Raw genomic sequence first — 23,688 nt, forward strand, 5'->3', positions numbered from 1 at the left:
CTGAATGTCTTATTGTCCCTGCTGATGGTCACCCTGGGCACTGTGTGGCTGTGTGGGAAGCTGTTGAGTGTGGTGGCCAGGTGGCTGTGTGGGCCCTGAAGCTGAAGGCCCGAAGCCAAGTGTAGGCTTGGGGGATGCCATATTGGAGGGGGGGTGTTACCATTTCTTATGAGCTTCCCACCAGTTCTGGCAACTCCTGTTATCCATATCATATCCATGTGCTAATTTTGTTGTAAATACCTGCTGATTGGCTTCTTCTTAAAATTAGAATTCTTTATTCAGCCCGTATGGCCTTCTTTATTTGCCAGTCAGGCAGGGCTGTTGTATGATTTTGTTCCCACGGTAATTTGGACCAGTGGCCTTCATATTTTAAGCCTTGAAGCCACCTTCTTTGTCATGCCCCTGTTGGAGGAGCATCAGCCTGAACCATTCCAGCCTCCATGTCCAGTCCCTTCTCAGGCTGTTTCCCTCGCTCCTGCCTCCGCCACCCACTATAACACTGAAAACAGGCACCTGACAAACTTTTTCATTTTCTATTTGCCTTTCCTGCAAACTCTTGTCAATCTATCTTGTTGGAGCAAGAGGAGCCCCTGCCTCATGGAAAACAAAAGTCTTCCAGAATTATCATACCCCTCCACTTGGAAAAGAGACTCCATCCTCCTTCCCCAGAATTCTGTCACCTGACAACTCAAGGCTGTAAGGGAAGCTGCACCGAAATCCTTTATAAGAGCCAGTCTTGTTTTGAGGATAGAAAATGCAAAAATGCCTTCTGGGGCTTGCATGCCCTGTCCTTCCCAGGGCTGACATTGCAAAGAGTCAGAATGACAAGATGTCCTCAGTTTGTGCCTGAGGAGACTGTGGAAATATCCCCAGTCCTATTTTATGATGCTCATTGGAATTATAGTCTCAGCAGTAGAGGTTCAAACCTTCAGGTAAAGACTTGGACTTGTAGAGTTAGGACTCTAGCACGTCTTCATAAATAAATGACCTCCTTAAGAGGTCCTCAGAATACAGTCCAGGAATGATAGGTGGACTTCTCTTGGGGATTGACTTCTAGAGAGTAGACACAACTCCTTCCAGGGAGCGGTGTCTTGAGATTGGAAGACTCGCAGAGATTTTAAGCAGGTACCTGGGGAAATGGGGCATGGGGATGACAGTATGAGGTCAATAGTGCAGTTAGGAGGTGGGAAAATTCGTGGAAGAGTCTCTAAACGGAGATGGGTCTGAGTCACCTGGGGGTGGCACTATCTTGGAAGTGACTTCCTGAAGTCCCTGCCATTCCTGGTTCAGAGTATGTTCTCTGCAGAGAGTGTAGTGATTCCATGGAAGGAGAGGGGTTAAGGAGCGCTCACTAACCCCTCCTTCCTTCTGCCAGATGCCTGAGGTTAGGGAGGGTGAGGACATATTAGCCAGTGGAGCAAACACCCGGGGAGGAGGAGCAGAAGGGCAAGAAGTCACAGACAGAAAGAGACAACAGGCAGGATCCACCTCTCACCTCTTCCCAAGCTGCCTGCCAGTGCATCTCCTTGGCTGCCAGTGCAGTGCGTGTCCCCAGGGCGCACAGGTTACTGTGTGGGGCGCGGGGTGCAGGCTCTGGGCACAGGACCGGGCTCCGCAGCTGGTACAGGAGTGAGCATGGCGGGGCAGCGGGTGCTGCTGCTAGCTGGCTTCCTTCTGCCCGGGTTCCTGCTCTCTGAGGCCGCCAAGATCCTAACCCTGTCTTTGGTGGGTGAGTGCGTGGCTGGAGAATCAGACACAGGCTCTTCCCAGACACCTGCGTGAAGGCTCAGGCACATAGCCCTGGGCCAAAGGTTCACTCTGTGGGGTTTTCCAGACAGCGCTTGGGTCCCAGGCTGCAGGAGGGAGAGGCGGGAGGGGGTTGTTGGGGCATGAGGAGCCCCTGCCTCATGTAGGGGTGAAGAAGATACTTCTGGAGAAAGTAGAATACCCTTTCCTCTCTCTTCCTATTCAGACTAGCTCTCCCAGGCACAGGGATGGGGTGAGAGGTTTGAGATCCCTCCCTGTGCTCGAGACGCAGGGCAGCGTCTTCCCCAGGGCGGTTTGGACATTCAGAGGCTCACCCTAAGCTTCTCAGGGGTGTGCAGCAATTGTCAACAGAGACGGGGTCGTGGGGGGAGCATTTGCAGGTTCTTGGAGGCCCAGGGAAGAGCTCACGGGGACAGCAACACGGATTTTCTGAGGCTGCATGGGAGCCAATTGGAGAAGGGAAGGCATTTCAATAACAGTTAGGAGGGTGTTTTCATCCAGAGAAAACCTAGAGAACTGGCCAGGGTTGGGGACTGGACCCTGGGTGTTCAGGTCTCTCCAGTACCCACTCCTTTTCACCCGTGGGGCTGGAAGTGTTTGAAGGACTTGAGGGACTGTTAATTTTGCATTTTGTGGCCTCAGTTTTATCTCCTTTACTTTTGCACCAAAGGGACTAGCAGATGAAAAGGAAAATCGTATCAGGATAAAGGGTCATCCTCGAATGGAGCTTCCCCAACATTGTATTTCAACTCACAGGGGGCTCTTTTAGGTCACTTGACTGTATAGGTCACTGGGAATCAGGGGATCTTAGAGCTGGAAGGACGCTGAATCATCTCATTTAGCCCCCACGGTGTTTTCCTGAACAAGAAACTTAAGGGTCAGCACCTTTGCCAGAGCACACTGGACCTCCTTAAAGGCACACAGCAGGAATTTACTCCGCTCTCTCAGCCCAGGAGCAGCCTTTTCACAGCTTCCAATCTCATGCACTTTTAGTGGGTAGTTTTAAAAATCACTCTTTAAGAAACCCTGTAACTGCATTTGAATTCCTTTTTTATTCATTTAGTTTTCTTTCCGATTGTTACTAGCAGTGACACAAAAACACTCCCTCCCTTCTTGTAAGTACATGTCCTCTGGACTCTGTGAGGTGGGGAGGAAGGTGTGGTTTGGAGGCACTGAAGCCCTGCCTCTGTTCCAGAATGTACTGTGCTCACCAAGACCTTTAGGAATGGCTGCCTGTGCAGGTGCAGGAAGCCTTCTCTCCTGAATCCATTTCCTGCATGGGTTAAAGGTAGAGTCAGAGCAGGGAGTCTGAGGGGGTAGGGTTCATGTTTTATGTAATCTGTGTTACCTCAGGGCAACACAAGTACAGCTATTAAAAACTAGAGTATAAGAAACTAGATGCACACTATTGCTGTAGCTCTTTTTTAAACTTTTTTATTACTGTGGTTCCACATCCATGTGAGCTGACCCAATCATCATGGGACCTTCATCTTCCAAACAACCCCCAGTTCCCAGCTTGGGCAAATTCTATTCCTTCCCGTGTGGTCTGGCTTTGACTATTGCTGAGACTCATAGATTCCATAAAAATGGCCCCTGGTAGCATATGGTTTTAGATACAACTTGATGTGATAGAAACTGTACCTCCCCAGGGGGTCATACTCTGTTTCCTTAGGATCCCAGGATATTTCTAGGATGGGTGGTGTCTCAGTCTCTCATGCATACAGGATCCTGCAGTTCCACTGCAAGCGTCCACAATTATTCTGAATGCCTTAATTTGATATTCAGCAAAATGCAGACCCCAACTGAGAAGCCTCCTGCCAAATATATTTGAATCTGAAGAATTTTGGCTCTAAGTGGTGTCTCTCTCTCCTTTGCTCCAGTGGCTCTTTCCTGGACTGATGTTAAGTTCCCATGTTTTGGCCCTCACATTAGCCTAAATTTCCAGAGAGAAGGATTCCAGAAATGCTCTGATTAATTTTCCGCTAGGAGTCCTTCACACTCATATATAGCACTGTGCCAAACTTTCCATCAGTACAGTTATTTCTGTAGGGCACCAAGTGTCCATAAGGCCTGGCTAGAATCAGCATGTGCTTAGAATCAGGAACTCCTTAAAGCCTAAGCACAGAGAGGCTCATCACACTGATGTTTGGTCACTTTTGTGACCAGAGTCACACAAAAGAATCAGAGGGAGGTTTGCCAAGGTCAAGGGTTTGGGCAAGTAGGCTCAGGGTGAGTGGCTGTGCCTTACCCAGATGGAGATGGGCAGCGTGGCTGATGAAGCTGATCTTCCTCTACTCACTGTTCTCTTTCTGTTCTCTATCTCTCATGTGTTGGCTCTATCACCCCATCAACTTCACGCACTCTATTCTCATGATTACAAAGATGCAGTTGTGAATTGTTCCTAGGTGGGAGCCATCATCTGCTGCTGGACCGGGTGTCTCAGATTCTTCAAGATCATGGTCACAATGTCACCATGCTTCACCAGAGAGGGAATTCATTCATATCAGGTATCTTTTCCCACTAATCCTTGATTCCTTCTGCTCTATGCAAAGTGTAGAGTGAAGCAACAATGCCTTTTGCATAAATGGGCTCAGAAAAGTGTTTTTAAAATCTAATTGGACCCAAACAATGAAAAGTGTGTGTGTGTGTGTGTGTGTGTGTGTGCATTTAAGTAAGGTGTTGTAAAACTTGCTGGCTATGTCTACCAGCACTCCACACTCTGTAGTCTCATATTTTCCTCCCTTACCTTCATCCCAACCAACAGTCCACATATTATTACAGGTTATTTTGGTAAATGGCACTTCATAACATAGCTTGAAAATATGTGAACAGAAGTGTTCATCCACATATAAGATTTCTAATAGGAAAGGATCATTCCTTTTTTTTTTTATATCAGAGATTACTTTTCTTCCTATGATAACTGAAATTTAAGAAAGGTCTCTCAGGAAGCCCCTTATTTAGGCAGGTGAGATCAGATCCTATAATTGAGATGATTTTGTTTTCTTGAAAAATCAATGACTGCCCATGAGTTTGTAGATAATGATGTTGGATGTTCTTAACTGAATCATCGAATCCAATGAATGTTAGTCAAAATGAGCAAGGAAATCTTATCAACTCTTCTCTGTTGACAGACAAGACGTCAGCAACCCAGAGAACTGAAATGAATTGCCCAAGGTCATATGGCAGGTTAATAATAGTGTTGGGTGGCTTTAGGACTTTAAGCTCTGGATTGCTCAATCTGTAGTTTTCTCAGGCTTTGATTTAAAAAAGATTCAATTTTAATCAGCATCTTTGAGGAATAAAATTCTGAGAAATTATAAAATTTTGAAGGTGATCAGCCTTTGTTGTTGTTTAGGTTTTATTAAAAACAATTTTTTTTACTGTGAAAATTTCTTCTAAGATATTTATTGTGGTAAAATATACACAGCATAAAATTGATCACCAAACATTTTGTTTTGGACAGTTTAGTGACTTTAAGTACATTCACATTGTTGTGCAACCATCACTCTAGAACATTTTCATCATCTCAGAGAGGAATGGTAACCACTACTCTTGGTTACCACTACTCTACTCTACTTCTCGAAATATTTGACTATTCTAGATACCTCATTTAAGTAGAAATACACATTATCTGTCTCTTTGTGTCTGGCTCATTTCACTTTACATCATGTCTTTAAGACTCATGTTGTTGTATGGATCACAATCTCTTTCCTTTTTAAGGTTGAATAATGTTCCATTAAAGTGCATATACTTTATTTTGTTAATCAGGTCATCTGTCGATGGTCATTTGTGTTATTTCCACCTTTTGGATATTGTCGATAATGTTGCTTTGAAAACTGGTGTATAAATATCTATTTGAGTCCCTACTTAAGATCATTTTAATCATTTTCTAAATTAGGTTCTGGACTTGTCACTGAACATTATTTATATACGTATCTCTTTGTATCTGCCTTGATGACAGACATGATTAAATAGCTGTAGTGTAGTAATTTTCAATGTAGCTTATTGATTTTGGAAATTGTAATTAAATTTAATTAAAGTTATAAATGTAATTAAGTTAAGTTAAAATTTTAGATTGATTGAAAACTATTTTGGCAGTTGCCATGCATTTTGAGACTCTAACATTTACTATGTAACTAGCACTGGGATAGATGTTTTCACATTAATACCATTATTTAATATGAAGCCTGATCTTTGATCCAAAGTAAAGGTTTAACAGAGTGTTTGGAAAGTAAATGTGGGGATGACCTTTTGGAGGAAATGTTCTTAGAATTTCTTCAAATTTAACCATCCAGAGGTGCTTCTTGGTCTGTGTGTAGACTAGTCTGTCTTCCGACCTTAGGAAACAACACACCCACTGTTATTTGTGCCTGTGACGTGGTATTGGTGGAGGACTGTGGGGAATCCTCTTGTTTAGTGGCCTTCAGGTCACAATAACTGTCTTTGCTTTAGGGGTTTATTTTCTTTCTTTTTTTAATTTAAATTTTAGTTAAAATACAGTACAGTATTGGTTTCAGAGGTAGAATTCAGTGATTTATCACTTACATACAACACCCAGTGCTCATCACACAAGTGCTCTTCTTAGTATATATCACCCATCTACCCATCTCTCACCCATCTCCTTCCATCAACCCTCAGTTTGTCCTCTATCATTAAGAGTGCCTTGTGGTTTGTTTCTTCTCTTCTCTTCCCCTACTGTTCCAAAATGATGGTTTGTTTTGTTTCTTAAATGCCACATATGAATGAAACCATATCGTATTTGTCTTTCTCTGGCCTATTTCACTTAGCGTAATACACTCTAGCTCCATCCACGTCATTGCAAATGGCAAGATTTCATTCTTTTTGATGGCTGAGTAGTAATCCATTGTGTGTATGTGTGTATACCATATATATATATATATATATATATATATATATGTATATATATATATACACATATACATATCACATCTTCTTTATCCATTCCTCAGACGATAGACATGTGGACTCCTCCATAGTTTGGCAATTGTTGATAATGCTGCCTTAAACATCAGGTGCATGTATGCCTTCGTATCAGTATTTTTGTATCCTTTGGGTAAATACCTCATAGTGCAATTGCTGGATCATAGAGTAGTTCTATTTTTAGTTTTTTGAGGATCCTCCATACTGTTCTCTAAAGTGGCTGCACCAGTTTGCATTCCCACTGGCAATGCAGTGCTTTCTCCACATCCTCACCAACAGCTCTTGTTTCCTGTGTTGTTAATTTTAGCCATTGTGACAGGTGTGAGGTGATTATCTCATCGTGCTTTTGACTTGTATTTCTCTGATGATGAGTGATGTTAAGCATCTTTTCATGTGTCTGTTAGTCTTCTGGATGTCTTCTTTGGAAAAGTGTCTATTCATGTCTTCTGCCCAATTCTTAACTGAATTATTTGGTTTTTGGGTGTTGAGTTTGTTAAGTTCTTTATAGATTTTGGATACTAAACCTTTATCAGATATGTTGTTTGCAAATATCTGCTCCCATTCTGTAGGTTACCTTTTAGTTTTGTTGATTATTTCCTTCACTGTGCAGAAACTTTTTATCTTGATGAAATCCCAGTAGTTCATTGTTGCTTTTGTTTACCTTGCCTTCAGCGATATGTGTAGTAAGAAGTTGCTCCAGTTAAGGTAAAAGAGGTTGCTGCCTGTGTTCTCCTCTAGGATTTTGATGGTTTCCTGTCTCACATTTAGGTGTTTCATCCATTTTGAATTTATTTTTGTGTATGAAGTAAGAAAGTGGTCCATTTCATTCTTCTGCATGTCTCCATTCAGTTTTCCCAACATCATTTGTTGTAGAGACTGTCTTTTTTCCATTGTTTCTTTTCCTGTTTTCTTGAAGATGACTTGGCTATATAGTGGTGGGTCCATTTCTGGGTTTTCTGTACTGTTCCACTGATCTTTGTGTCTATTTTTGTGCCACTGCCATACCCTCTTGATGTCTACAGCACTGTGAGATACCTTGAAATACAGAATCTTGATGCCTCCAGTTTTTTCTTTTTCAGGATTGCTTTGTCTATTTGGTGTCTTTTGTGGTTCCATAAAAAGTTTAGGATTATTTGATCCTGCTCTGCAAAGAATGCTGGTAGTATTTTGATAGGGATTGCATCAAATGTATAGATTGCTTTGGGGAGCATAGATGTTTTAACAATGTTTTTTCTTCCAATCCTTGAGCATGGAATGCTTGAGCATGGAATGAACTATGAATTGATGATGTGACGGATTGAAATTAGTTGGAATGTTGGGGTGGTGTGAATGTAATTTTTATGTGATATGTACATAAGGGTTTGAGGTCCAGAGAGTAGAACATGGTAGTAGAAGATGATGCCCCCACCCAAAGATATGCTCTACTCTTTTGAATGTTATGACTGATGAAAGCTCACATACATAATAGGGTATGAAATTTTTATTACTCAAATAGTAGGGCATGTTTTTTTGGAAGAGTAGGACAGGCTTCTAAGAAAATATGAAATATGGCTTTCTAGAGGCTGGAGGGATGACTAGTTTGAGTTTTTATTGTGAGTAGAGAGTTGGGATGTGTTGAGGGTTCCCCCTCATTGGCCTTCCTTGCATGGTTTGAAACTCCCACTAGGGTCAAGAGAGGGACCATGCTGACTCTCTTACTAGTTTGCCCAGGTGAAGAAGCATAAAAGAGGGCATGGGAGATAGGGCTTGAAAACTGTCAGCAGTCAAACATCAAAAGTGGACTCAGACTTTTTATTACACATGGGTATATGGGAGAAACCATGTTGGTAAGTAGAGGTACAGCGGTCTAGTATTTTATAGAAGCTTTTTAGTACTTTTTACTGAATCAAAAAACTATTTGGATTTATCACTCTAAATAATGAAAATGAGTTTTTCTAAAACAGAAGGAGCAGAGGCTCTGGAATCAAACAGACCTGTACTGAAATACAAAGACTGTACTTCCTATGTGTGCAACCTTGACAAATTGTCTTAACTTCAATTCACTTTGTTTTCTGACCTGTAAAATAGGACAAATATCTATGCCTTATGGAGGCTTTAAATGGAAGCTTCTATAACTTTAAATTGAAAAGCACTCCTCAATCAGTGTAAGATTCTCCATAGATGTTAATCATTTTATAAGATTAAATGAATGAGAATGCAACCAAACCATACAAAAATATATCAAAAGGCAAACATTCTATAAATATAGAATTATTTAAGCAAACACGTGATGATATTATCATGCTAATGTTAATCCATGGTTTGTGGCATATTTCACATTTTTAACCCATGGGTGTTTTCTAGATTTTAAAGAGAAGGAGATATCATACCAAGTTATCCCTTGGCTTCCACCTGAAGACTATAACAAAGGATTGAAGAATAATTTTGATTTTTTTATTGAAGAAGCTTTGGGTGGCAGGTAATTGTTATGTCTTTGAACCAAAGAGTCACTATTTTAGCAATACAAATGAATGGATGGATGCCTGGATGCTTGGACTGTAGACGTAAGACAGGGATGGACGGATGGGTGGGTGGATGAAGGAATAAACGATGAGTGGATGGTTAGGGAAACAAGTATTTACACCAATTCATCCAGTGCAGTCACTCGAGATTCTTCTTTGCTGTGTACTGTGCCCCTTCCATGAATGGATTTCTGTAGCAAGTAGAGGTTGATCTTTCTGGGACTTACTTTCTTTTTTTTTTTTTTTTTTTTTTTTAAATTTTTTTTTTTCAACGTTTATTTATTTTTGGGACAGAGAGAGACAGAGCATGAATGGGGGAGGGGCAGAGAGAGAGGGAGACACAGAATCGGAAGCAGGCTCCAGGCTCTGAGCCATCAGCCCAGAGCCCGATGCGGGGCTCGAACTCACGGACCGCGAGATCGTGACCTGGCTGAAATCGGACGCTTAACCGACTGCGCCACCCAGGCGCCCCTCTGGGACTTCCTTTCAACACCTCTCTTACAATCTTTGTTTATAACCTCCCCACCACAAAAGCACAGGTACCTCAACCTCTCACTGTTGATAGGGAAATGAGAGCCACTTACTTTTCCTCCTTTTCTTCACACATATTCTAGTATTGGAGGGAAGAATTATGAACCCTGGTTTTGTACCAGTTAAACATCTGGCTATGTAAAGTCCTTTTATTTATTTATTTATTTTTTTTTATTTTTGGCCATGTAAGGTCCTTTTAAAAATGCAATGAACCTCGTGCAAAATAAGACATGAGTCCTTTGTTTCATCTGAATGGAAAGGAGCACATAACTGCTTAATCTTAGACATTAATGTAGAAAGACAAACTTCCGTTCCTAACTTAATTATAGTGGCCTTGCCTTCTTTCTATCTGAAAATTCTACTTACTAGTGTAGGTCTTGCTTACATTTGACTTTTCTCATAAAGTCTTTTTTCCTCCCTCAACTGGGAGACCACAGTCCTTCCTGTCTAGAACTGATCTAATCTATTCATTTGACACTTAGTCTATATAATCTTGTGCTGTTAGTTATATTAAATATAGGCTTTGTCTCTTCTCCCTTCATTTAATATTTTTGGAAACAGGCATGGGTAACCATGGATTCTTAAACATTGTTTTCTATTTATTAGCTTAATTTTAAGCATGCTTAATGAGCTATATCTGGAAATTTTTACAGCACTATTGTAAGTATCTACAATATCTGGTTATCATTCCTTTGCTATGTGAAATCTTCAAAAAATGCATAGCAGAGAAGGATTTTAGACAGTCACTTCCACTGTATAACTTGAAGTTAATTCTTTATTTTTCTTATATTTTATTTTTATTAACAACTTTCATTTCTTAACAACATTCTTACATATATTTTTAAAAATTGTGAAGATGGTACAGAGAATTCCCATAAGTCGGTATATTATTAACATTCTACTTTAGTGTGGTATACTTGTTACAGTTTTTGAACCAATGCTGATACATTATTTTATTTTATTTCATTTACTTATTTATTTTTAAATTTTATTTTTTATTTTTTTTAAATTTACATCCAAATTAGTTAGCATATAGTGCAACAATGATTTCCAGAGTAGATTCCTTAGTGCCCCTTACCCATTTAGCCCATCCCTCCTCCCACAGCCCCTCCAGCAATCCTCAGTTTGTTCTCCATATTTATGAATCTCTTCTGTTTTGTCCCCCTCCTTGTTTTTATATTATTTTTACTTCTCTTCCCTTATGTTCATCTGTTTTGTCTCTTAAAGTCCTCATGTGAGTGAAGTCATATATTTGTCTTTCTCTGACTAATTTCACTTAACATAATACCCTCTAGTTCCATCCACGTATTTGCAAATGGCAAGATTTCATTCTTTTTGATTGCTGAGTAATTCTCCATTGTGTGTGTGTGTGTGTGTGTGTGTGTGTGTGTGTGTGTATATATATATATATATATATATATATATATATATACCACATCTTCTTTATCCATTCATCCATCGATGGCCTTTTGGGCTCTTTCCATACTTTGGCTATTGTTGATAGTGCTGTTATAAACATGGGGGTGCATGTGTCCCTTTGAAACAGCACACCTGTATCCCTTGGATAAATACCCAGTAGTACCCTATGCTGGGTCATAGGGTAGGTCTATTTTTAGTTTTTTGAGGGACCTCCATACTGTTTTCCAGAGTGGCTACACCAGCTTGCATTCCCAACTTGAAGTTAATTCTAAATGTCAGGCCAAGTTCTGTATATAGCTAATAAGTTCTCTGCCTCTGGGTCTTCTCTATCTGAGGTACAATGGGTACAGTACAATTACAGGGATGCCAGGGTGTTGATTCTCTTGGTCCTCCATGCAGTCAGGAGGCCCCTGATATCTTGAACTCTTGCACCTGTTAACTCTGATACCTTAAAGTACAGTGGACATCCTTACCTATTTCTCTGTGGATTGTATAAACAGGAAGGAAACAGTCGTATTCTATATAGGCAGTGATGGGAAAGCATTGCAAGGAGATAGGCCCCTGGAATATTCTCATAGGCAAAGTCTTAATTATATGTTCATATTCTTTGTCATTATCTTCTCTGGACACTTCAACCTACATTGAAATAGAAAAGCTAATAATATGTTTATTTACCAGGACTTACTTTTCCTTTCCTTTCCTTTCCTTTCCTTTCCTTTCCTTTCCTTTCCTTTCCTTTCCTTTCCTTTCCTTTCCTCTCGTCTCCTCTCCTCTCATCTCCTCTCCTCTCCTTTCCTCTCCTTCTCCCCTCTTCTCCCCTCTTCTCCCCTCTTCTCCCCTCTTCTCCCCTCTTCTCCCCTCTTCTCCTCTCTTCTCTTCTCTTCTCTTCTCTTCTCTTCTCTTCTCTTCTCTCTCTTCTTTCATTGCTTGGTGGTGGGCACAGACAGGTGGAATTCCCATTTTGGCTGAGTTTTGACTTCTAAAATTATAAAATAGTCCCTTGGGTGAGGTGATCTGTCACATTCAGAACATACAGTGATTTTTAAAAATAGCCTGTATGGTTAATATTTATGGAACTGTGTTACCAAGTTATGTCCACGGTTTGGCTAAGTAAATAAGAAAATCACTCATAAAAAGTCAGTATGTAAAAGAAAGTTAATAGGAAGTTATAGACTTTATCAAATAAAAGGAGATTTGTGAGATGTGCTATGGTGAGAGAAGGTTCCCAGAGCAGAAGGTCCATTGGTGGTGATTTGTTCTTGGTTAACACAATATAATTGTGCCCGTGGATTTCAAGATACCAGAACTCAAAGAACAATTTTTTTAAGAAACCGGCATAAAAAGTACTTGGGATTTGGATAAAGGAGGGAAGAGGAGGGGAGGAAGGGAACCCTCTCAAGAGCAGAACATCTGCTCAGAGTGCCTGAGATGATGGTACTAATGGGCAGTGGTGGAATAGGTGGGCTGCTGCTAGGTGTGGTCTTGCTTATCTGGGATATTTTCTTTGTAGCCCAAGATTCTTTTGTGTATTGTGGAATTAACACATCCAATGAATGTTTACCGTTTTCCTTTTTCTTATAGATACACATTTGGAAAATTCTTAAAACTTATGGAACAAGTAGGGCTTCAGTGCAGCCATTTTCTAAGGAGAAGTGATATCATGGATTCCTTAAAGAATGAGAACTTTGACCTAGTGATAGTTGAAAATTTTGACTACTGTCCTTTCCTGGTTGCTGAAAAGCTTGGAAAACCATTTGTGTCCATTCTCTCTTCCTCCTTTGGTGCTATGGATTTTGGACTACCAAACCCTCTGTCTTATGTGCCAGTATTGCATTCTTTGCTAACGGACCACATGGACTTCTGGGGCCGAGTGAAGAATTTTCTGATGTTCTTTGATTTCACCATGAGGCAAAGGCAAATCCAGTCTGCATATGACAATACCATCAAGGAGCATTTCCCGGAAGGCTCTAGGCCGGTTTTGTCTCATCTTCTGAAGAAAGCAGAGCTGTGGTTTGTTAACTCTGACTTTGCCCTTGAATTTGCTAGGCCCCTGCTTCCCAACACTGTGTATGTTGGAGGCTTAATGGCCAGACCTGTAACACCAGTACCACAAGTAAGTGAAACTGTAGCTCTCCATGTGGGCTTCATGCAGAGGTCTTCAGCACAGAGTTGGTGACTGCCCTGCCAGTGGAATCCTGGGAAGGAAGTAGGGTGAGGCAAGTAAGGTGCCTAGGACATGCACCTAAAAGGGAGTACTCATTTTTAGGGCCATGCAATGATAGTGTTAGGACTTGCACAACCCTGAGATTGAGGGCCTCCTTAAATGGTACACTGAGTGTCCTCTTTAGTCCTGGCCTTGGTAGGATAAGCTCTTTATTTTATTTTAATTTTACTATCTCTACGTACAGCGTGGAGCTTGAATTCAGCACCCTGAGGTCAAGAAGAGCATGCTCTTCCAAATGAGCCAGCCAGGCACCCTGGCATAAGCCTTTTAAGAAGTTGATATTTTCATGTGCGTTTTGTATGATCATATGTATAGTAGCTCCGTGGCAAGAATCCATTAAATGGGAGAATTGTTAAAAGAGATGAGTTATGCTCAATGAAATGCACAACACTATGAGTGTGTAACCAAGGTAGGACTGGGTGGTAAGAACTGCAGACATCATCTCCAGCATCCTCAGCCTATCTTCTGATTTGTTTGATCTGGGGTTAGGCCTGGGCGTTGTAAATTGTGAAAACTGCTAAGTTGGTTTGAATCCATAAACTCAGACTACTGCAATAGAAGGTTTGTTTTTTTTTTTTTTTTTTTCAATGCTTATTTATAAGAGAGTGAGAGAGAGAAAATGATCATGGGCAGGGTAGGGGGTGAGAGAGATGGAGACCAAGAATCCCAAGCGGGGTCTACACTGTCAGCACAAACCCCAAAGCGGGGCTCGAACTCAAGAACCATGAGATCATGACCTGAGCCAAAATCAAGAGTCAGACGCTTAAGCAACTGCACCACCCGGATGCTCCTCTGCCATAGAAGTTTTTATTTATTCTTATTTTTGTTTACTTATTTATTTTTCTGCAATAGAAGTTATTAAATGGGAGGGAGCTAAGATGAGCTGGCTTCCTTTTGCCTATCAGCACTGTGTTGCCATTTTATGCAATTTATCTTATATAATGATATCTTGCCACCTGGAAGGAAGTATGATGATCTCCATTTTTATAAAAGAGAAGACAGAGACTGAGGTGGCGTGTAAGTGACTTTCCCACTACCACTCACTGCAGAGCTGGGGAAAGCCCTGATGTGACCTGGGTCTTCTAGGTACCCAAGTGTCTATGCTTCCTCTACTGACCTTGTACTCAGTGAGCAGGGAGAGTTGGGGAATGATCCATGGACTAGACGGGCTTTGAGTTGGTAGGGTTTTTAAGGGATGGAGCTAGGGAGGAAGGTGTTCCAGCTGGAGAGAACAAGTAGCTCAAAGTGTTAAAGTAAAAGTAAGATAGGCATGACTCTGGGTTCCCTTGGTGACTCTAGCTAGACCGGATCAGAATTCTCAATTGTGTAAATACAGCCAGGCCAGATTGCAGGAGACTTTACTTGATAGGAGGGTGGGTCTTAGTTATAGGGTAGGGGGAGGGAGTTGTTAAGCAAGAGCATAATGGCAGTAAGGGTTATAGTGGCTGTGAGATAGCAGAGGCTTTTTTCAAAAATGTTTCTCTATATTTTCCAGTTTTTAGATAATGGAGTTACGTGGCTTTTGTAATTAAAAAGAATGACAAAGCTGTTGTCAAAGTGGTCCTTTGAATGGTAAACCAGGCAATGTTATGCTAGATGGAATCAATCCAGGAATGAGGATCTAGAAGCTGAGGAAAGGGGTCTGCAGAAGTCCAGAGTCAGAGTCTGAAGAAACACTTGAAGCAAGAGTTGACAAAACTGTGTTAAGCCAAGATCACATCATTAAGTCACAGCCTTCCTTAAGAATTGCCTGAGGACTTTAAAAAGCAAGCTGCCCAGTTCTGGGTTAGGTCTGGGCATTATCACTTTTTAAAAGTCTTCTTATGTAGATATAATTTGTAGTCATGTGGGTGAGCCACTGAGGTAAGAGATAATTACAAAGATCCGTTAATAAGAATATCACAAAGTATCAGAGCAAAGCACTCTACATGGTGCATTGAGCCAGTGATCAGGAGGCTTCCTCCATTTCTTCCACTTCTTCTTATGCTGTAGGCCTTCTCCCAGTTTCTTCAATCTAGCCTCAGATGTTGCAGCTCCCTCTGCTAGACCCTGACACCCCACTAGTATTTCTTCTTACACTACCATTTTCCGGTGGCCTTAGGAAATTCTCAAGTGACCATGTCTCCACTGACCTATGATGAGCAGTGGGTCTAGGATGGCCGTGACACAAAATCAAGCTTTTAAAGAAGAAAGATATTCCGACACAATGGGGATGAGCATCATGCAGAGGGTGCTGAGCTGCCCCAGGGGCTATGAGCTCTAGGAATGGCAGGAAGGTGTGTTCAGTAAATGAATGGCTTTCATTTCGTGGCTGTCTAGGTTTTCATGAACAACATTTCTCACGTCTTTTTCTTTTCTGAACTCTCTCCAGGAATTTGAGAATTTCATTGCTAAGTTTGGAGACTCTGGTTTTGTCCTTGTGGCCCTGGGCTCCATGGTGAGCACCTTTCAATCCCAGGAACTTCTCAGGGAGATGAACAGTGCCTTTGCTCATCTCTCTCAAGGAGTCATATGGAAGTATAAGCCATCTCACTGGCCCAAAGACGTCAAATTGGCAGCAAATGTGAAAATCGTGGACTGGCTTCCTCAGAATGACCTCCTGGGTAAGAACTGCGCAGGTCGGCTTCACCCGTCTCGTTTACATATTTTTAGATCTCGTCGGGCTCTGACCTCTAGTTGGGTAATCCCATTTGCTCTAGAAGGAGCTGCTGATACCTAAAGGTAAGTCTCCAAGAAGCAGGAATGGAATGGCCAGCTGCAGTTCTTGGGGAATCAGGCCCTACTCCCAATGAGATCAGGTGCCCAAGTAGCCATCTCTCCTTCATTCTTTCTATCCCAGGTGAGATATTGGTAGACATCAAAGTCACCTTGTCCTACTGCATTAGGTTTTACACAGGGTCACCCAAACACAGTCCAAAAGAACCTATGGATTCTAGAGAATACATACCAGAGGGATGTTGCCCTTGTATTTAGCGGCTTCATGAGTACCTGTTCTTCCACGTGCACTTACATATATCATGTATGTATATACATCTTTCTTAGCTATTAAAGTGTGAGCGATTCATACCTTCATAACATTAATACCAATAGTGTCTTTAGGATGTGCCAAAATACCTGAGTGCCAAGATGAACAACCTCATAGCTGGTTATTTGGTCCATTTTGTCTCTGGTACCAGAGAGTTCCCTCACCTCCGCCCCCCCCCCCCCCCCGCCAACCCCAGTAGTTTTTCTCTGTGCCCTGTGCTGCTTCTTTCAGACCCCTTACTTCCATAACCACTGACAGAATCAGAGACTTATGACTAAGATAATGACTCAAAATAAACAGGGGAATTGAAGAAACAGATTCCTGGCTCCATTTCTGCAAATTTAATTCTTTATTTGGAGCAAGGTACATGATGCTCCTTTGAGTTTTTGTTAAAAAATTTTTTTTAATGTTTATTTATTTCTGAGAGGGAGAGACAGAGTGTGAGCATGGGAGGGGTAGAGAGAGAGGGAAACACAGAATATGAAGCAGGTTCCAGGCTTGAGCTGTCAGCACAGAGCTGGATGTGGGACTGGGAACCACGGACTGTGAGATCATGACCTGAGCCACCCAGGCACCCCTTATTGATGCTCTTTTTTTAAATTTATGTTTTTAAATATTTTTGAGGAACTATATAGGTTATTGCTTTATTTTTTCTATAATTTATTTATTTTTTATAATTTACATCCAACTTAGTTAGCATATAAGTGCAATAATGATTTCAGGAGTAGATTCCTTAAGCCCCTTATACCTATATCCCGTCCCCTCCTCCCATGACCCCTCCAGCAACCCTCAGTTTGTTCTCTATATTTAAGAGTCTCTTATGTTTTGTCCCCCTCCCTGTTTTTATATTGTTTTTGCTTCCCTTCCCTTATGTTCATCTGTTTTGTATCTTAAAGTCCTCATATGAGTGAAGTCATATGATATTTGTCTTTCTCTGACCGACTAATTTCGCTTAGCATAATACCCTCTAGTTCCATCCACATAGTTGCAAATGGCAGGATTTCATTCTTTCTGTTTGCCAAGCAATACTCCATTGTATATATATACCACATCTTGTTTATCCATCCATCCATCAATGGACATTTGGGCTCTTTCTGTACTTTGGCTGTTGTTGATAGTGCTGCTATAAACATGGGGATGCATGTGTCCCTTCAAAACAGCACACCTGTATCCCGTGGATAAATGCCTAGTAGTGTAATTGCTGGGTTGTAGGGTAGTTCTATTTTTAGTTTTTTGAGGAACCTCCATACTGTTTTCCAGAGTGGCTGCACCAGTTTGCATTCCCACCAAGAGGGCAAAAGAGATCCTCTTTCTCTGCATCCTTGCCAACATCAGTTGTTGCCTGAATTGTTCATGTTAGCCATTCTGACAGGTGTGAGGTGGTATCTCATTGTGGTTTTGACTTGTATTTCCCTGATGATGAGTGATGTTGAGCATTTTTTCACGTGTCGGTTGGCCATCTGGATGTCTTTGGAGAAGTGTCTATTCATGTCTTTTGCCCATTTCTTCACTGGATTATTTGTTTTTTGGGGGGTGGAGTTTGGTAAGTTCTGTATAGATTTTGGATACTAACCCTTTATCTGATATGTCATTTACAAGTATCTTCTCCCATTCTGTCGGTTGCCTTTTACTTTTGGTGATTGTTTCCTTCACTGGGCAGAAATTTTTTATTTTCATGAGGTCCCAATGGCTCATTTTTGCTTTTGTTTCCCTTGCCTCCAGAGTAGTGTTGAGTAAGAAATTGCTGCGGCTGAGATCAAAGAAGTTTTTGCCTGCTTTCTCCTCGAGGCTTTTGATGGCTTCCTGTCTTTCATGCATTTTGAATTTATTTTTGTGTATGGTTTAAGAAAGTGGTCCAGGTTCATTTTTCTGCATGTCGCTGTCCAGTTTTCACAGCACCATTTGCTGAAGAGACTGTTTTTATTCCATTGGATATTCTTTTTTCAACGTTTTTTTTAAATTTATTTTTGGGACAGAGAGAGACAGAACATGAACGGGGAAGGGGCAGAGAGAGAGGGAGACACAGAATGAGAAACAGGCTCCAGGCTCCGAGCCATCAGCCCAGAGCCTGACGCGGGGCTCGAACTCACGGACCGCGAGATCGTGACCTGGCTGAAGTCGGACGCTTAACCGACTGCGCCACCCAGGCGCCCCTCCATTGGATATTCTTTCCTGCTTTGTCAAAGATTAGTTGGCCATATGTTTGTGGGTCCATTTCTGGGTTCTCTATTCTGTTCCATTGATCTGTGTTCTGTTTTTGTGCCATGCCATACTGTCTTGATATTTACAGCTTTGTAATACATCTTGAAGTCTATGATTGTGATGGTTGATGCTCTTTTAAGGAAGAGACAATGAGATTCTGATGCACATCCCAGTTGAATGACACAGGCTGAGACAAACTCTTCATTTTCAGCATTAATCCTAGTTAGTTCTAAATAAGGTGGACTAGAAATGCTGGAGATGGAAATACTCAAGTGTACGGTCTAGGCTCTGGTTTCAAGGGGTTACTCGTGTATTGAGGAGACAATGCATACAGTATTAGTTTTATGATTGCTACATGAATTACAATGTCAATGAATATGTCAGGAATTCAGAGAAGAGGGAAATAAGTTGGCAGGTGAGAAAAGAATGCCCAAGACAAAGAGAAAGACAGAGACAGAGAGAGAGATAATGACAAAACAGATGAGAGAAGCAAAGGAAGGCACTGAGATTATAGAAAAATGGTAGGATGGATGGATGGATGGAAGGATGGATGGATTTATATATATATATATATATAGAGAGAGAGAGAGAGAGATCTGCAGATATATATATATATATATATATATATATATATATATATATATCTTGCTGAGCATTATTGTCTAGAGAGTTCGCTGGGTGTTGAGTCTTAGCTGCGTTCTGGCCCAGGGCAAGGAATTACTATGCAAGGCAAGGCTCTGAATTCTGTATGTTAGTACATGAACCTTGGATGCATTGCAAGCAAAATATCTTTATAATGGCTTCAACAGACCTTGAAATCGTCTTGGTAAATTCTTCTGTCCTTCCTGCTTGCCCTGGCTTTCTCAAGCTTTTCATTCTGAAATATTGTGCTCTCTTTCTTATTTGAAACAGCTCACCCACGCATCCGTCTTTTTGTCACCCATGGTGGAATGAATAGCATCATGGAGGCCATCCAACATGGCGTGCCCATGGTGGGGATTCCCCTCTTTGGAGACCAGCCAGAAAACCTGGTCCGAGTAGAAGCCAAAAAGTTTGGTGTCTCTATCCCATTAAAGCAGATAAAGGAAGAGACCTTGGCTGTGAAGATGAAACAAGTCATAGAAGACAAGAGGTATGGAGCTCTCTGGGCTTGTGGTCACTTAGGCTGAATGAAGACATCAAACACAAAGAGTACCGTGTGGCTCTTTTTGCAATAAAAGCTGAAACTTCCAAGACATGGAATAATATGTGTGTGATGCTAACAGCTGACCTGTTTTCCCTAAGAGCAAGACTAGACAATTTAGGTTGGATGTTGATAACAATTGGCACCTTAGGGTTTTAAGCACCCTGTCCTACTTACACAGGACCCCTGAGAGGTCTTATGTTTATGGACTGCTTATAGTAGAATTCCAAGTGAGGCAGGAGGTGGACTTTGTGTCCACCAGTGTGCTACACCATTTCCTGTCTCAGGCCCTTTGTCAGTGCTGCCTCCTAAAACATCCTTCCTTCTCCTCTCCTGTCTTGAAGGACTGACTTCTTCATGGCAGTCAGGCTCATCTCCAATGTCCTCTCCTCAGAGAGGTGGTCTTTGTCTGACAGTCCTAAATGCACTCCTCTCCCACCCTCTTCAGTCATAATTCATTTTTCCTTAACAGTTCTCAGGATCAGTAACTACCCCATTTCTTTCTGTTTCAATTTATTTTGTGTCCCCTACACTAGAAAGTAAAGAGGTAGCTCCTCTGTAGGGCCAAGTGTGTCTCTTGTTTTCCCCTGTGTTCCCAGGGCTTAGCACAGGGCCTGCCACAAAGTAAGTTGGGATGAATTTCTGTTAAGTGAGTCAGCAAAAGGGCCCATGATGTCTTAGGTAAATTCTCATCCAGCACAATGATCTCATGTGAAGCGGAATATTTATTCTGTCTTCCTTATAACCAAGAAGGCCTGAATGACTTAAAGTCTCAAGGGCAGAAAGTGACTGAGACCTCAATACTTATAATTACCTTGCATAAAGGCGACCCATAGGAGTTTTTGTTAGATGAGTGAAAACAACCACAGGGTTTGTGATTCTTTTTTTTTTTAAAGTTTATTTATTTATGTTGAAATAGAGAGCACAAGTGAGGTAGGGGCAGAGAGAGAGAACCCAAGGAGGCTCCACATTGTCAGCACAGAGCCCTATGTGGGCTCAAACTCAGTAACAATGAGGTTACAAGCTGAACTAAAATCAAGAGTCAGATGCTTAACTGACTGAGCCACCCAAGTGCCCCTATATCTTGTGATTCTTAACCCTAGAAAAGTTTTTATTCTCCAGAGTTCAGATAATCTCAGACATTTCATTATATTTGGCATCTCTTGTGTAGCAAATGCTCACTTTTTGAGAAGTAACGTTTTGTTTTTTAAAGTTTATTTATTTTGAGAGAGAGGGAATCCCAAGCAGGCTCCCAGGGGGCAGTGTAGAGACCTATGTGGGACCACTGATGAGCCTCTGAAGAATGAGTTTGTAAATTTCATTGGCTATTCAAATACCTATATCCCTAATGGCTGTAATCTGCTGTTCTTGTGATGGATCATTTGGGTTGGAATGGTCCCTACACACTGTGCATCAGGGCTGGGTATATAATTTGCAGGGCCCAAAGTAAAATGGAAATGTGTGATCCCTTGTTATAAAGATTAACAATTTTAAGACAGTGACAGGAGAGAATAAAGCAAGGGTACGACGTGTCTAAATGTGGGGTCCTGTGCATATGTGTAGACTGCAGCCCATGGAACCAGCGCTGGCCAAAATGGTGCTCTGATGGGACAGGAAAGTGCTGGCCTTGTCTTGGACTCCAGTCCTCGGAGTCACATATGTCACATAAACCAGACAGTGGCACAAAGTAGCTGGTTATTATGCATATAAGTTTATATATATATATGTATACATGTATAAAATTATATATCTATACTTTGTGATAAGCCTCCTTGTGTGGAGACTAGCCCTACTAGTTATTATTTTTTTTTTATAGTTTAGCACATTTAGCATAGAGCATGGTCTTTGCATGGAGGCACCAGTTTGAACTTTTCAGTGGAACCAGCTAGACTGTGGCAAGGCCAGGCCAGGCCAACAACTTTTCCTTGAAACTGAGTCTTCTGTGTGTGGAGGGAAGAGTGTGTGTGATACAAGGTCTCTAAGACTTCTGAGACCACCTGAGTAACACCCCACCTCTGTGTCTGCCAACAGGTACAAGTCAGCAGCGGTGGCCGCCAGCATCATCAGGCGCTCCCACCCCCTGACCCCTGCCCAGAGGCTGGTGGGCTGGATCGACCACATCCTCCAGACAGGGGGTGCGGCCCACCTCAAGCCCCATGCCCTGCAGCAGCCGTGGCATGAGCAGTACCTGCTGGACGTCTTCTTGTTCCTGCTGGTGGTCACCCTGGGCACCCTGTGGCTCTGCGGGAAGCTGCTGGGCATGGTGGCCAGGTGGCTGTGTGGGGCCAGGAAGCTGAAGAAGGCCTGATGGGGGTGCAGCCTTGATGGGTGTTTGGGGAGCCACTGGTTCTAGAAGGCTTTCCCCAGCACAGGGCAGCCCTGGTGTCTTCCCCATATTGGCACCTGAGGGTGGCACACAAATTGCTCTTCACTGTTTGCTGCCTCTGTTTAAAAGTTCTGTGAAACACTCTTGGGCATCTTTTTTTTTTTTTTTAAATTGTGGTAATATGTACAGCACATAAAATTGACCGTTTTAGCCATTAAGTATAGAGTTTAGTGGCATTAGGCATTCTTGTTGTGGTGTAAACATTACTATCATCCAGTTCCAGAACGTTTCATCTTCCTTAACTCAGACTGCACTGATGAAATAATAACTGCCATACCACCCACATCCCAACCCCTGAAGCTCTTGGCAACCTCTGTTCTACTTTCTGTGTCTGTGAATTTGATCTTGGCTTCTTGACTTGCCTCTCATCAATCAAGTCCTCACTCAGACCCACACCTTCAGCAGACAGCCCCGCCTTCCACTGCACTCCACACTCCCTGTTTCCAGACACAGCACCCTGCTTACTTCCTCCTGTTGTTCCCTGGAAAGGAGGTATGTGCAAAACTACCTTCAAAGAGCGAAGAAGCCATGAAACTGAAGAAAAAGGCCAACAAGTCCAGCTTGATGACAAATGGTTTATTAAGGGGACATATGGACAGAAGCTTGTCCATCTCGTGGGACACCACAAGATGAGTCGATGTCCACAACCCCACCCCCTAACAGACCTGCTTTTATGGCCCTAAAGGCTGGTGAGCACTTTCTGGGGGGCTACCCAGGAGGAATCATATCCAGAGCAGATCCAGGAAGATTTGCCTGGAGGGTTTACTCACAGGTGTAGTTAAACAAAAGAGAAGAATGGGGGGACAGGCTGTATTTAAGAGGCTTTAGGTCACAGAGTGGTCATCATGGTGGAATTTCTCAAGATGGCCTTAGTCTGGTTCATATACTCACTCTCTCAAAAACTTCTCAGTCCCTTTCCCTCTTTCTGTTCTTTCATTTTTCATGATGGCATAAGATCTTGGCCAGTTCTTCCATTTTGGGTTTTCCTCTTGCATCTTCTTCTCACCTCACCTCCAAGCTCAGGAAGCCTGGCCTCTGTTCTGCAGTTAGGCAGGGGTGAGTCTCCCAGGACTCCACCTGTGGTCTCTGTCCCAAGTCAGTCCTGGGAGAGCACCTCCTTTGCTGGTCAGACCTGGAGGCTGTCTTTGGCCACAGCTGATGCTATGGTTTTCACTTCCCACAATTTCCTTCTCAAGTTTCCCACTCTTAAAAATGTAGTCACAGAGGAGTGCCTTGGTGGGTCAGTTGGTTAAGCGTCCAACTTCAGCTCAGGTCATGATCATGTGGTTCATAAATTCGAGCCCCTCGATGGGCTCTGTGCTGACAGCTCAGAGCCTGGAACCTGCTTCAGATTCTGTGTCTCCCTCTCTCCCTGCCCCTTCCCCACTCACAGTCTGTCTCTATCTCTGTCTCAAAAATAAATAAACATTAAAAAAATGTAAAAAATGTAATCAACAATACCTCTAGTACAGAACCCGGACCTCCCTGTGAAGTTCTGAGGCATCAGGT

At 42.1% G+C, this 23,688-nt stretch overlaps 1 protein-coding gene across 5 annotated transcripts; it reads left to right on the forward strand.

Moving 5' to 3' along the window:
• The first annotated feature begins 1,375 nt into the window (after window positions 1-1,375).
• Window positions 1,376-22,165, forward strand: LOC124507613 (UDP-glucuronosyltransferase 3A2-like). 5 transcript variants are annotated; one of them, XM_047073903.1, is made up of 7 exons: window positions 1,376-1,541; window positions 4,173-4,274; window positions 9,052-9,166; window positions 12,741-13,272; window positions 15,755-15,986; window positions 19,523-19,742; window positions 21,825-22,165. In XM_047073903.1, the coding sequence occupies exons 1-7, from the start codon at window positions 1,376-1,378 to the stop codon at window positions 22,099-22,101; spliced, it is 1,644 nt and encodes a 547-aa protein (XP_046929859.1). In that variant the 3' UTR covers window positions 22,102-22,165. The 5 variants fall into 5 exon arrangements, with proteins under 5 accessions (XP_046929859.1, XP_046929860.1, XP_046929865.1 ...); XM_047073904.1 differs by lacking the exon at window positions 1,376-1,541 and adding an exon at window positions 1,636-1,729; XM_047073909.1 differs by lacking the exon at window positions 1,376-1,541 and adding an exon at window positions 1,636-1,729 and having other exon boundaries at window positions 9,061-9,166.
• Window positions 22,166-23,688: the final 1,523 nt, after the last annotated feature.

The sequence above is a fragment of the Lynx rufus genome, unplaced genomic scaffold (genome assembly GCF_022079265.1).
Source record: "Lynx rufus isolate CCGP_SWC_20201006 ecotype Redwood Valley unplaced genomic scaffold, mLynRuf1.p SCAF_1, whole genome shotgun sequence".
In the NCBI taxonomy this organism is placed as follows: domain Eukaryota; kingdom Metazoa; phylum Chordata; class Mammalia; order Carnivora; family Felidae; genus Lynx; species Lynx rufus.